General features: G+C 28.7%; 1 protein-coding gene across 2 annotated transcripts in view; it reads left to right on the top strand.

Moving 5' to 3' along the window:
* LOC117161806 (uncharacterized) overlaps positions 1–12,995 on the top strand; it is a 149,277-nt gene extending 136,282 nt beyond the window's left edge. For both annotated transcript variants that reach the window (XM_033343543.2, XM_033343542.2), the window contains exons 4-5: positions 2,893–3,055; positions 7,922–12,995. In XM_033343543.2, the coding sequence (XP_033199434.1) occupies positions 2,893–3,055; positions 7,922–8,191 (433 nt within the window). In that variant the 3' untranslated portion in view covers positions 8,192–12,995. The remainder of the gene's footprint in view (positions 1–2,892; positions 3,056–7,921) is intronic.
* Positions 12,996–13,670: the final 675 nt, after the last annotated feature.

Below are 13,670 nucleotides of genomic sequence, written 5' to 3'. Positions count from 1 at the left end.
ATTTCCTTCGTAATAACTAATCTAGCTTTTACGGAGATCCTAATTTATCTAAATTTAATTCATAATAAATTCTAGATAAAACTTATTTTTAGACAAAACTACTAATATAAATATAGTAAGAAAATATACAGACATTTTACGTCTTTAGCTCAATTCCTCTTAAAATTAATCAATAACATTTTCATATACACACTATGCTATATTAATATTTTAATGTAATTTAAATTACAAGTCGATTTACCATTCTTTTTAAAATCTAAATGTTTTAAATCGATGTTCTTTCCAGTTATAATTTATGATGTAGCATATCTACGCCCTTTAAAATACGCACGAAAAAACTTATTACTCGATTTAATATATTTACATTGCATTCATAAGTTAATCATAGTTGAAAATGAAATATTCAATAACAATTTGCAAAATTACCAGTGTGGACGATAAAACAATTTTCTAATTTCTAATGCAAAATAGAACACAATAATATCTACACCTCAACAATCGTCCTATTATCCATTATGGTAACGACCTAACACGACACGCAGTAGTATTTGCTATTTGCTTAGAACTCTTGCAAACAATCTCGCGTGTGTAAAGTGGTCCATAACAGATCAGGAAAATACATTGTATATGCAAATTCTGAATTCTTTAGTCATTAAATGGGTTGAATTGAGTTGTGCACATTAAGAAATGCAAAGAATGTGTACATTCTCCTTTTTTCAATTTAACTCCTTTGTATATAGATACTAAGAAATATTATAACATTACCAGTGTAAAAACATTACATCTGTTTTTCCTTGTTATCTTGTATTTTACTAATTAGTATATTAATGTTATTAATTATATTAGATATTATCAATTATAGTAATATTATATTTTATTAATTTCAATAATTAAATCAAACACTTTTTTTATATACTTGCATACAGTAACATTGCTTACATAAATGGCTATATAAAGCATTTGCACATATCCTTATTTTCCAATGAAACATTTTTCCATTATGTTCTACATTTTTATAGTACATATAACATCATCATTCGAAAGTATTATTGATACGAAATTTAATATACTCGGATCTAATTAATTCATATAAATCATATAAACGCTATAAAAATACATATATCCACTGGACTGTAATAATTGTGTAATAATGTTATAACGTTAGTATCATCGTTCCTGAAAGAACTAATGTCTCGACATATGTTAATTTATCGGATTTCGATTGTGTTTTTAATAGTACGTTGCGCTTTGTTCCGGCATTTCTTGAACATCTCGGTTCATTTTTTCAAGACAGATCTGAATGAAAGTTTCAAAACACGATCGAAACTTGAGAAGCCACAAATATTTCACTTGATAAATATTGCAAAAGTCTGAAACATAAAATTAATGTCTTACTAATAGCAAAGGCAATCATTGTATATTAAATGTAATTAGTTTAAAATAACTTGACAACATAACTTAGTTACTGAAATATAGTTCGATGGTAGTCAGTCAACTAATAGAATACAGTGATCGGATCCCGGTCTGCACCCTACTTAGAATTTACAATTAACGGCAGATGAACACGCGACGTCACATCATACGGAATTTTAAAATGGCTGTTTAATTGCGAAAGGATCATAATTTTAATCATTTTCTGCTACATCTTCCATTCCTTATTGCTTTAAATTTCTATATCATTAAGGATTCTTTATTAGAATGTTTCTATTTATCTGTAAAAATTATTTAAATAAAAGTAACGATTTATATATTATTGAAATAAAAGTAATTTGGATAGATAATGATCTATTTAACAAACATCTCATATCAAACATCTGAATCTGAAGCAAACGAAGTTAATTGGCATAAAATCCTGACTTTTTTCGACGTAAATAACCATTTAAATGTATTAACTGAATCGTTCCTTAATCAGAGTTATATTGTTCCTTTAATTATGAAATTAAAAAGTAATAAAGGCAAATTAATTTGGCTGGTGGTTTTAGTCTTTACGAATGTAAGAATGATGTAATTTATTTCCAATAGAAATTAAACCGCATATACAGGGTGATTGGTAACTGGTGGTACAAGCGGAAAGGAGTGATTCTACGCAAAAAAATAAGTCGAAAATATAGAATAAAAATTTTTCGTTTGAGGCTTTATTTTCGAGAAAATTGACTTTGAATTTTTTCGCTCGGTACGCGTGCACATTATCACGTCTCGTTATAACGGATCTCACTGTAGATCGTTGTCTCGATGGAAAAATTAAAAAAAAAATTAAAAAAATTTTTATTCTATATTTTCGACTTCTTTTTTCGCCTAGAATCACCCCCTTTCCACTTGTACCACCAGTTACCAACCACCCTGTATAGAGATAAGGAATCTCTAAATAAAAAAATTAATATGGCCAAGAGATTTGCAATTCGAATGACTTTATCTTCCCCAGTTAACAGTTTAAATCACTGTGCGTCGTTGCAATTTCGCACGAACGATACTGTACAATTCAATAACTTTATATTTCTAGCGATAAAACACACGAATATCTTCTTTACTGCAAACATAAAGAAAACGTAAAATGTGCAATAAAATTGCAACAACGCGACGTGGCATCACTTATATGCTTCGAGATTGGTTTTGAAAGATAGCGGCTTGAAAAGATGACACAATTTCGCGGCAGTTATTGCGTCTCGTAAGATTCATTACGTGTCGTCGTGGCTGCGACTACCGACAAGATAAATATTCAACGAGAATACTGTCTCAAAATTTCGTCCGTGCGAAACATGCTAGTAGGCTGTGAGTTAACGCGCTGCAAGTCGAGCGACGTTAATGAAACAAACAGGCCGGTCGCACCGTGCACAATGAGCTTCCTCTTTCGGTCTATGTTGATAATATAACGTGTCTCTTTATCCTACACAGAGCAAAGGAAGCAAGGGAGAAGGAGGAACGCGACAGGGTCATGAAAGAGCATCGGAGACGGCAGGAAGAGGCCAGGCTGAACGCGTTGCCTGTGAGCGCAAGCATAATAGTCCAACCCGTGGTACCTAACGTGTTATCGAGAACGGGTTTCGATATCGACATGGTGAGCCTTCTCTTTCTACAAATGTGTTCCAATTCAAACGTTCCAGCGCGCGATTGTTCCAAGCTTTCGAATTAAACCGTTCCGATCCTCGACTTTCAATAATTGTTCTGCATTATCCTGCCGCGCTCGTACATGTTTGATATATGTCCATAAAGACGAATTTAGACATTACATGCTTTGGATGTGTATCGCGGACGATCCATTTCATTTTCATGTACATTTTATCCGAAATAACCAATGAAAAAAGTAAAGCCGATTTCTACTTTTGATGAACTATAACAGGTAAAATGATAGTTAAAGAAATAATAGTAACAAATAAGGAGATAACATATTGTTTTGCTAACTAATTAATTTTACTAGGAAACATTAAAATATTTTCTCTGTAGACAATTAGCGATATTTTGAAAATTAGTAAAATATGGAACGGTTGCCAAATGTCGTGTTAATTTAATGAGAATACGGGTTTCATGCGAATTTTTCTAATAGATATTAGGAAATAAATTTTAATGCATGAAACTCACTAGCTTTATATATTTTAAATATTTAAGTATTGTTAGGTAATACTAAAGCGACAGATTGAAGATTTATTTCAAGTCCAAAATTTTATTTATGTAGGCTGTTATAAAACACACGAGGGACGTAACATTTGTCTATTTTAAGCATCAAAATAATGAAAAAATTTACAAAAATATTGTTTAAGGCTAATTTTTAAGTTACAAGCAGCCGATATCCTATTGTCATTTATTTTGGTTCGTGGATCTTACAGTGAGATATATAAAATATTAGTGAAATAGAGGGAGGTTCGTCAGTTGTTCTATTAACTAGTATTTTATTAACTAGTTTTTAGTGAAAACCTTGAAAAATAAACCTCAGACAAAATGTCTATATATGAACTTCTTTCAGCGATTCAATATCTAGAATCGTCCCACTAGATATCCTCTACATATTTTGTTAACCTGTACAGGTTAATTTTATAATTAAATATTATGAATTTGTAGAGTAATTTTCTAAATTGTAAACTATACATGAATGTTTTGTCTAAGAATAAATTTAACATTGACAAGAATGATGTCATTGAATGTTGTATTAACAAATTTATTCATATATTATGTTATATTTGAATCAAGATTGATATTAATTTCTTACACAATTATAAAATGAGAATGTAATGGAAATGGAATCTTAGCAATGTTTTATTTTATCCATTACATATGAATATAATTTTTAATTTAATAAAATTGAGTGAAAGATCAAATTTCTTAATTATAGAAATTATATTTATGAGTACTTGAGAATATCAATAGAAATGTTCTGTTATATTTGAAGGATGTGGGCGATTAGAACAGATTTATATCAAAAACATCTTGTTCTATGGTTTTGGGACTAACATCTGGTTCGTATCATTCTATTGAACATGTAAAAAACATTAACAGTAGTTAATTATGCAGACTGATATTTATTAAGCTAAAACTACTTATTAATTATGAAACATCATGTATTTATCACTTATTTTCATCTATTAAGTTTAACTATTTCATATTAAACTGCATATATTTTTAATTCATCAAATAACGAAATTAGAAAATCATTATTATATTTTTCACATGTAACCTTCATTTTTAATGGAATTAACGAATATATATCAAATGATAAACTATTGCTTTTAAAGGAGAATTTCTGCGAATTCACGCGCAAATAATTTCCAGATATAATCATGTCCATAAAAGTTTAATTCAAAATTCAGTTTTCATAACTTCACAAAAATTCTGTAACATGTCGTTTTCGGAGAAATGAAACCGAAACGGTACATTTCTGTTATATCTAATATCTGCATATCTAATATCTACATATGTAGGCTTTCGAAACGAGCATCATTATCGTTGATATCGATTGGTAATGGGAGCTTGATATCGTTAAACGTGGAGTAATTCCGCGTCCAATATGGCCTCCATGCAAGTACTAATTTATAGTAGAATATTTGTATTCTCCCAATTACTGTAACGGGAGCAATTAATTATGTGTTAATTATAAATTAAACACTAAAGCTATTCATTATCAATAAAGAATTAAAAGAATATTACATTGCACGGATATAAAGTTTTGCTTGTAACGTATACAGGGTGGTTGGTAACTGGTGGTACAAGCGGAAAGGGGATGATTCTACGCGAAAAAAGAAGTCGAAAATATAAAATAAAAATTTTTCGTTTGAGGCTTTCTTTTCGAGAAAATCGACTTTGAATTTTCGTTCGGTACACGTGCGGTTGTCTCGATGGAAAAATTAAAAAAAAAAATAAAAAAAAATTTTTATTCTATATTTTCGACTTCTTTTTCGCGTAGAATCACCTTCTTTCCGCTTGTACCATCAGTTACCAACCACCCTGTATAATGTATTGTATGTAATGTATAACATATATGTATAATTAAGATTTCGCTCGAAGATGAATGGGCATTTTCTTTCTAAGTACATAAATTCTCTTAATAGAAATGGTTTATTAGATTGGTGAATAAAAATGGTAGTATTTTCAAAATGGAATCATCTCCGATCTCGATAATCTTTTAGTATCTTGTCAAGGTCATCACCCTGAGCAGTGTTCTAAAGACTTTAATTGGTGTTTGCCTTTTATTGAAAAAGTTATTTTCGAAAAACGTTTATTATATACTTTTTAGTATGTACTTTTATTATATTATAAAATTATATACTATTTAGTATATACTTTTATTATATTACAAAATTATATACTTTTTAGTATATAATTTTTAGTATATACTTTTTAGTATATAATTTTTCGGGCACCATTTGCATTTGGTAAAGTGTATAGTAAATCGAATGCTCTTATCTATCTTTCTTACTGAAACCTGTGCTATGACCCCAACAAAATTGACTTCTTATGACATTTGAACAGAAAAGCTGACTCATAGTCAATATTGAAAGATCATTGTACTCGAACGTTGTATTTAATTTCGTTATTATAAAATGATGTCTATTATGAAGTAAAATCGTGGACAAAAGACTTTTCTCTGTATTCCCATCCAGAAAAAGATCTAAGCTAACCCAAATCTAAATTTAATGTATAAGGGACAGACCCGTCCCACGCCCACGTATTTGATTATACTATACATACTGTACTATACATATACTATATATACTCCGCGTTAAAACCTTCACAACACAATTCAGGGTGGTGATTTTGACAACATATTAAGAAAGTATCGAAATCGTGAGTAACTCCGTTTTATGTAAATATTTGTCGAAATGGTTAACATAGATGATATAGATGATGAAGAAATACAATATTATATTTCTAATTCCTATATTAAAATTGCTCGTTATATCCTTTAAAATTACTTGTTTCATTTAATGTACAATGGGGTTAAAATTATATAAAACTATAATAATTTATAAGAGCAATATGTTAGAAACATTATTTTTATCTACCACATTTCCATAAAAAATTTAATGGATTAATTAATATTTTTGGAAGATTAATTTCCATGGTCAATTATATAGTTGAAAATAAACACATTCACGTAACTTATTACATTATTATATCAAAAGTATGCAGAGTTATCGGTAAGAATAAGTAATTATTCAAATATAAGAACAAACCAAGATATATTAATGGACAGTGATTATAATTTATACAGTTTTCTCTTCTTATACTATATATGTCTAAATATAGCTAAATTTATTGTTTCAATATGTTTAACTACTGGATGCGAAATATAACTTTATATGTACTTCCGTTTTATTAATTGCATAATATTTCTCTTTTAATTATATTTTTAATTACCGATTAGTAAATTAAGAAACAATCCGCTGATATAAACGCGTCAAAGTCTTAACAACGAGTAAGTATCAATGAGTAATCATGAATCAAAATATTACTTTCGTAATCTATAGTTCTATTCTCCTTAAAGCTAATTTTATCCATATATTCTATTTTGATTACATCGATATTAAATAGGATAATGCGGAACATTTTTCAATAGAAATAGTTCGGCTTATAAAATAAGAAAATATATGAATCTACCTGACAAAAGCAGTATAGCAGCGTAGCTATTACAACTCAAACTAAAAAAATATAAGAAATTAAAATATAATATAAGAATTCATATCTTAGTTTAAATGATTTCGGCTATGAATAATCGTTATAAATAGTCATTTATTTTTTGCTTACCTGTAATAACCTATATTGATGATAGAAATTATTTTTAGATGCGAATAATCATTATCGATAATGAAACTTCTTTTTATTTATTGATAAACAGTGTTGGTGACAGAAATTACTTTTACTGATAATCATTATCTGTGGTGAATGTTTTTTGGTTATCACTAATTATTATCCACAACGAAAGTCTTTTTTGTTCCTACCAAACATCCTCGATTTTTATTAAAATTCAAGATTTAAATTCGATATAATTCACATTAAAACATTATTGATGGTCAGAGTACGGATTTTTATGCAAATTTATATTTTTATGGACACAATTAAAAAAATAAGACTTAAATAGAGTTTCTACTATAAATTATAACGAGTACTCTACTTGACTAAGTACGTAATATATTTGTGCATATTTTTTTATACATCTTTTCATGCTACGAAAGCGTAATTTATTTACATTCAAATTTCCACTTTTATGAATACGGATAAATAAATATAATCTATACAAAGATTTGTTTTTCCTACAATAACGATAATATAATAACGAGTACTATATTTTGAAAATTTTATATATTTTTTATATACTATATGCATTCTGTGCATTTTTGTCCCTTTAAATTTTTGATGAATGTATAAAAATCCGCAGTCTGATAAGTAATATATTCAGTATATAAATCTACTTGAGATTTCTATTTCTTCACAGCGACTTAATCCGTATCAAGAAGGAGTGAAAGTGCCAAACTTTCCAGCGCCACCAACTCGACAGCCACCTGCACAAAGTCCTTCACCCTGTATTTGGGCGGTCGTTCAATGCTGTCCATCGAAAACCAATCGTCTAGTTACCTGTTTCGAATCCATGGGTTGTCCGGGTATTAACTGGGACCCTAACCCATGCAAAGGTTCCATTATACAAGCCGCTAAGGAGCAGGTGGCGAAATTTTACGCTCAGCTCGAGGAAGAGGATTTTTATTAATGGAAACACATGGAATATGGAATGTGCCAAGTTCCAAGGTTTTATGGATCATCCAAATATCTTTTGAGCATCGATTACAAGAAATTGTCTCTAGTTTTTTAAGAAACTGAAGGGAATTACTGTGAGTGGATCGAATAATTAATAACAACTTTATATGCAGGATTAATTATGTAAAAAGATCCTATTGATGGGAATTTCGAATACATAATAAATCTTAATAGTTGGTAAATAATAAGTATATTGATAATTATAGATATTTTATCTTTAATTGATAATAGATACATTTACTTTCATTTTAGTTCTTTTATAATGCCATTGGCTTAGGAAGTTCATGATAAATTCAATACATAGAATATTTTTTATAAAATAAAGTTTGTTCTTCCTAGTTTAAATTTACGGTTATACCTGCAAATGAAAATAGTGGATGAACAAATCTTTTGGAAATAAGTTTGAGTTGAATATTTAGATGACTATTACTGTTAGAAAATTTGAGAATTTTTAGAACTGAATCTACAGAATATTTTATTATAATTAATTGCAATTATAATTATAGTAAAACAAAATATCGTCGATTATACCTAACTGTTTTTCAAATTTTGAATGATATAAAACTTCCTCGAAATCTGTTGACATGAAAATTTAATTTTACAAAGGTACCTTTATAAAAAAGCAAATTATTTTATTTCATTTGATCAAATTGGCAATTTCATATTTCTTAAGTTTGTCAAATATGTTAACGTGTTCAATGTACATTAATATATGTACTGATGTGTATTAACATATACACTACTATACACTTCTATCAAATATATGAATATATACAAAATTTATGTTTATAATTATATTGGAATATTCAACTTTTTCGATCCACTCAATTATTCAATATGAAATAACTCGTAGCACATTGCAAGAAGAGCCTGTTCTTCGTTGTTCTCGTATTCTTAGATCGTAAATCCTACCTATAGTTATATTATAGATTCGGTATTTTTCTATTCGCTTCTTTAGATCGTCGTTAACGATGCATGATAGCCTTTTTAAATATAACAAAGCGAACAAATGCGCCAAGAGTTTCGAAACCGTGCACTGTGTTCTTGTGAAATCGATGAATCAGAAATTTTGCGATGATTGCAATCACTTCAAATATATTTTCTGAGTATTGCAATTGTTCCAAGTTAAGTTTAATAACAAAAAATAGTGTAATATTGTATTAGGTACAAATGATTCTTTGCAAAAGCTCCAAACGTAAAATATAAAAGCACAGAGAGAAATAAGGATGTCCCAGGTTTCTAAACGAAACAAATCTGTATAATATATTCTATAAGGGAAACTAAGTAAAAAGTTTTATAGAATCTATAGCTCATAAATATTTATTAAAAAGTTATAACTGAAATACAAAGTAATAACCAATTTTTCTTTAATTGTTTAAATCTGGTAATTAAACGAACGTTATTCTTGCTATCAACCTAACCTAAAATCAGTAGATCTGATTACATATATAATTCTACTTACATAGAATTTAAAAACATATTTTCTATGGCAAGAATTAGTAATTAGTAGAATTAATTCAGAAACTAATGTATAGAATTCATAATGCATTGACTGAAATTGAGAGAAAATTAGAAAAAATTGTCAATGTAAAAAATTTTGTTTTTGCATTTTTATTTAGAAATAGTGAAATAAAAGTGAAAATATCAAGTAAATGAATATCATTAATCTGTTTCTCTCCTTTATCAAACAAGCAGTCAATCGATTGTTATTTTATATTTCATTCATAGTTTTTTAATGAAGCTTTCATGAACATCTATGTTTATATGACATTTTTCTCTTCTCATTACTTCGTTTTGCGGAGAAAACTTGAAGCATCTATATAGAGTTTCAAACGCCACTTAGAAATTTTTCTCGCAATTAAAAATTAAAAACAAAATCTTTAGCGATTTTTAATTATAGGACATAGCGTTGGAGTATTTGCTGGGAATACTTGCCAGATCTAACGAAAGCTATGAAACGTTTCGTAACCCATTAAAGATCAAAAAATTAAATAATATTACAACACAACATTACTAGTAACCAGATGTGCATATAAAGTAAATTTTTGTGCTATCAAGAGAATTACACAAAGAATATATTAAAGTAATAGATATAATATATTACAGAAACCCATTACTCAAATCGGAGGTAGAAAAAGGATTTTTATAATTGAGATAAATATTCCTTTATCATAGTGATACAAAATATATCCATTTCGCTTTTCATAAAATTGTAGAATCTATATGGAAGGCGAAATATTCGGTTCGAAAAATTTGCAGCGTTTTTATTATGAAATTCTATCAAATAATAAAATATTCCAAAAAATACTACCCTTAGTTAGATACTAAAGAGAATTAGGGACAAACATAAAAAATTCGTTAATAAAACAGGTTTCCTTTTTCAGTAAGACAATATTAAACTTTATAAATCCAAGCTGAAACGAATTATATGATATATTTTATAATTATATAATCTATATCTGTATAAATATAATATACTCTCATTATTATTTATCATGGTTTTCACAAAACTTAATAATAATACTATAAATACATTAATCTTGTTGCATTTTATAAAATTACATTTTATAAGATTATTTATTTATTAAAATAGTGATGAAAAATATATTAAGGGAATCCTTGGAATTTTCTTTCAGAGCTACAATGTCTTTTGATAATTTTGATAATTTGATAACATAAACTGAAGAGAATGTCAAATAAAACATTGCAGTAATGCAACATTGATCTTTAATGGGTTAATGAAAATACCTCGTTCAGCGAATTAACGTTTTATGCGAAATAAACAATACTGGGACCATTAAATCGTTTCCAGACTCGCCACAGAAGGATCAAACGAAACAGGAATCGCTATGCTTTACAGAACGCGATACAATTTCGAGAGGGAGCCAATATTCAACAGAGAGTAACTGATCGTTTCGAATTGGACAATCGCCAATTTCAGTGCCGAGTCGGTTAGCATGTAAAAATATAGATATAAAGAAAGTATGAGAGGTAGAGTGAATGTATGAATGAGAGAGAAAAAAGAGAGAGAAAAGAGAGAGGAAAGAGAGAGGGAAAGAGGGAAGAAAAATGCGACATCTGTTCGCATAGTAGACGCACGCGCAATTAAGCATGTTCGCTTCTCGTTTAACGAATGTAAAGTTATTAACTGTTAAGTCCTTTGCTTTTTTCCTCTTGTACGTAGTCGTCGAGCTATATTATCGCAGCTTTCTCACATGTGATATAATAGATAGGCTCTTAATTTGCTATAGCATAGTAACATATTTATCTGTATAATATAACCGAACATGCACGAGTATTATAGCGAATCAAAACGAAAGCTCTTTCGAAACTAATGGAAATACTGAAAGGTATATGAAGAGTAAAGAGAATAATAAGGTTTGGAAAACTATTTGTTTAATAGTCTTCCAATATACATATAATGCATTTTGTGACAAATGAGATTAGAGAATTATATAGATTCATTATTCGACTATGAATATCTATGCAAATTCAAATTCTTATGAAAACAATGAAAAAGATTAAATTTAAGCAGATATTTGTTTTGGCAACTCAATATAATAGTGATTATCATATATTATTATATATTATTAGTTACACATCCGGTGTCCAGTAATTATAAGTGAGACGTCGCACTGAAGAAGTGACGTACTGTTGTTATTTCAAAGGTAAAAGAAAAACATGATACACAATGAATTATTATCTTTATAAGTTTAGTCTTGTTTATTTGTTTATATTAATCGAATAGGAGCAAAATTGTTTATATTCTCTTTTTCTTTGAAAAGTTTCTGTTATAAATTTTATGCATAACTATATTTTCCTAACATATGCAGTACCTCGATTAAAGCATGAATTTTAGCTTTATTTATATTTACTTTATCTACATTTCCTCAATAGTGAACTTCAAAGGTTCAAAAGATCTCACGCGTAAGGGGTGAACGGAAAATAAAGTATTTAAAAATTAATGCAATTGCTGGCTATAGTATCGAATAACATATTTTAATAACAGTATAAATTGACATTTTTATTTTGTTCCAATACTCTTCAGTGTTTAACTACAAGAACAAATTTAAATATTTTAAAATGATTATTTTTACTTATTTTTGTTATTTCTATTGTAGGTAAATTTTATATGCATAGCTAAATTCATCGTTCCTTCACTTACGAAGTGAAAGTACAGAAAAAGGATAATTTTATTTTCATATGAGAAAAGATTATCTATTTTGAGCTATTTTATACATATTAATACCAGACAAACACAGACGAGATAAAAACATTGGAATAAAAATGTAATAATTTCCTTCACTTCCTATCCTTTTTTTCTATTCTTTTTTACAAGAAACTATCTTCTAATTTTTCATTAATCAATGTTCCAATAATCGAGGTTCTACTGTATTAATAATCGATTATTCTCAACAATTTTCCTTGTTTTTTCCTCACTCTTCATATGTGTGTATATGTACAGTATGCACTTGTTCGCCCAAAGGAAATACAATATAATAGATTTTGCTAATGTATTACGTGACAATAGCGTCAGGAAACTTTAGTTGATTGCAACTGTAGATGTTTAAGCGAATATTAATATTTCTTGTTCTGATTAATATTTTAGAGCGCTAGCAACGATAAGATCGATATTTTTCTACGTAATAATACGTGCTTGAACTGGTGAGAAGATTATAGAGATTCTTAGCTGCTGTAACATATTTAACATTTAACTTTATAATATAATTCTTTATAAATATGAATGCCTAACTCAATTTAATGTAATTTCTTATTTTTACGCCTTACACCAATTCACAGGATGATTCATGTTACAGGATTTCGTATTTAAATATATATAAATATTTTTTAATGCATCCCTCAAATGGTATTCTGGGATAGTATTGGTTTGTCAGGAAAGTTCGTTCCGATTTTTAAGGAAAATTCAAACGCAGCATGCTCAAATTTCGATACACATTTATTGAATTATATAGGTGCCATTTTGTTTTAACAACCTTTCTTCATCTTTCACGCAACTTACATATTCCATCCTTCCAAAACCTCTCAAGTTTTTCGGCAAAAAACTTTTCGATATGATTTTTTATGTCTACCAAAGAGTTAAAGCTTTTGCTATTAAGGGAATTTTGTAATGATCTCAATAGGTGAAAATATGGGGCTACATGTCTGATGAATACCGTGGATGCGGTAGCACATTCCAACCAAGCTCCAACAGTTTTTGTCGAGTAGTCAAAAACATATGAGGCCGCGCATTGTCCTGATGAAACACGACGTTTTCCGATTCGCTAGTTCTGGACGTTTCTGTTCAATTACTGTCTTAAAATCGACTAATTACAAGCAATACTTTTCCGAATTTATCGTCTGGTTGTCTGATAGAAGTTCATAATACAGAGATCCTTTTCAGTCCCATCAAACACAAAGCAAGACTTTCTGCG

The sequence above is a fragment of the Bombus vancouverensis genome, chromosome 1, assembly GCF_051014615.1.
Source record: "Bombus vancouverensis nearcticus chromosome 1, iyBomVanc1_principal, whole genome shotgun sequence".
NCBI classification, from domain to species: domain Eukaryota; kingdom Metazoa; phylum Arthropoda; class Insecta; order Hymenoptera; family Apidae; genus Bombus; species Bombus vancouverensis.
Note: the sequence above shows the minus strand (reverse complement) of the source record. Positions and strands in the feature narration are given on the sequence as shown.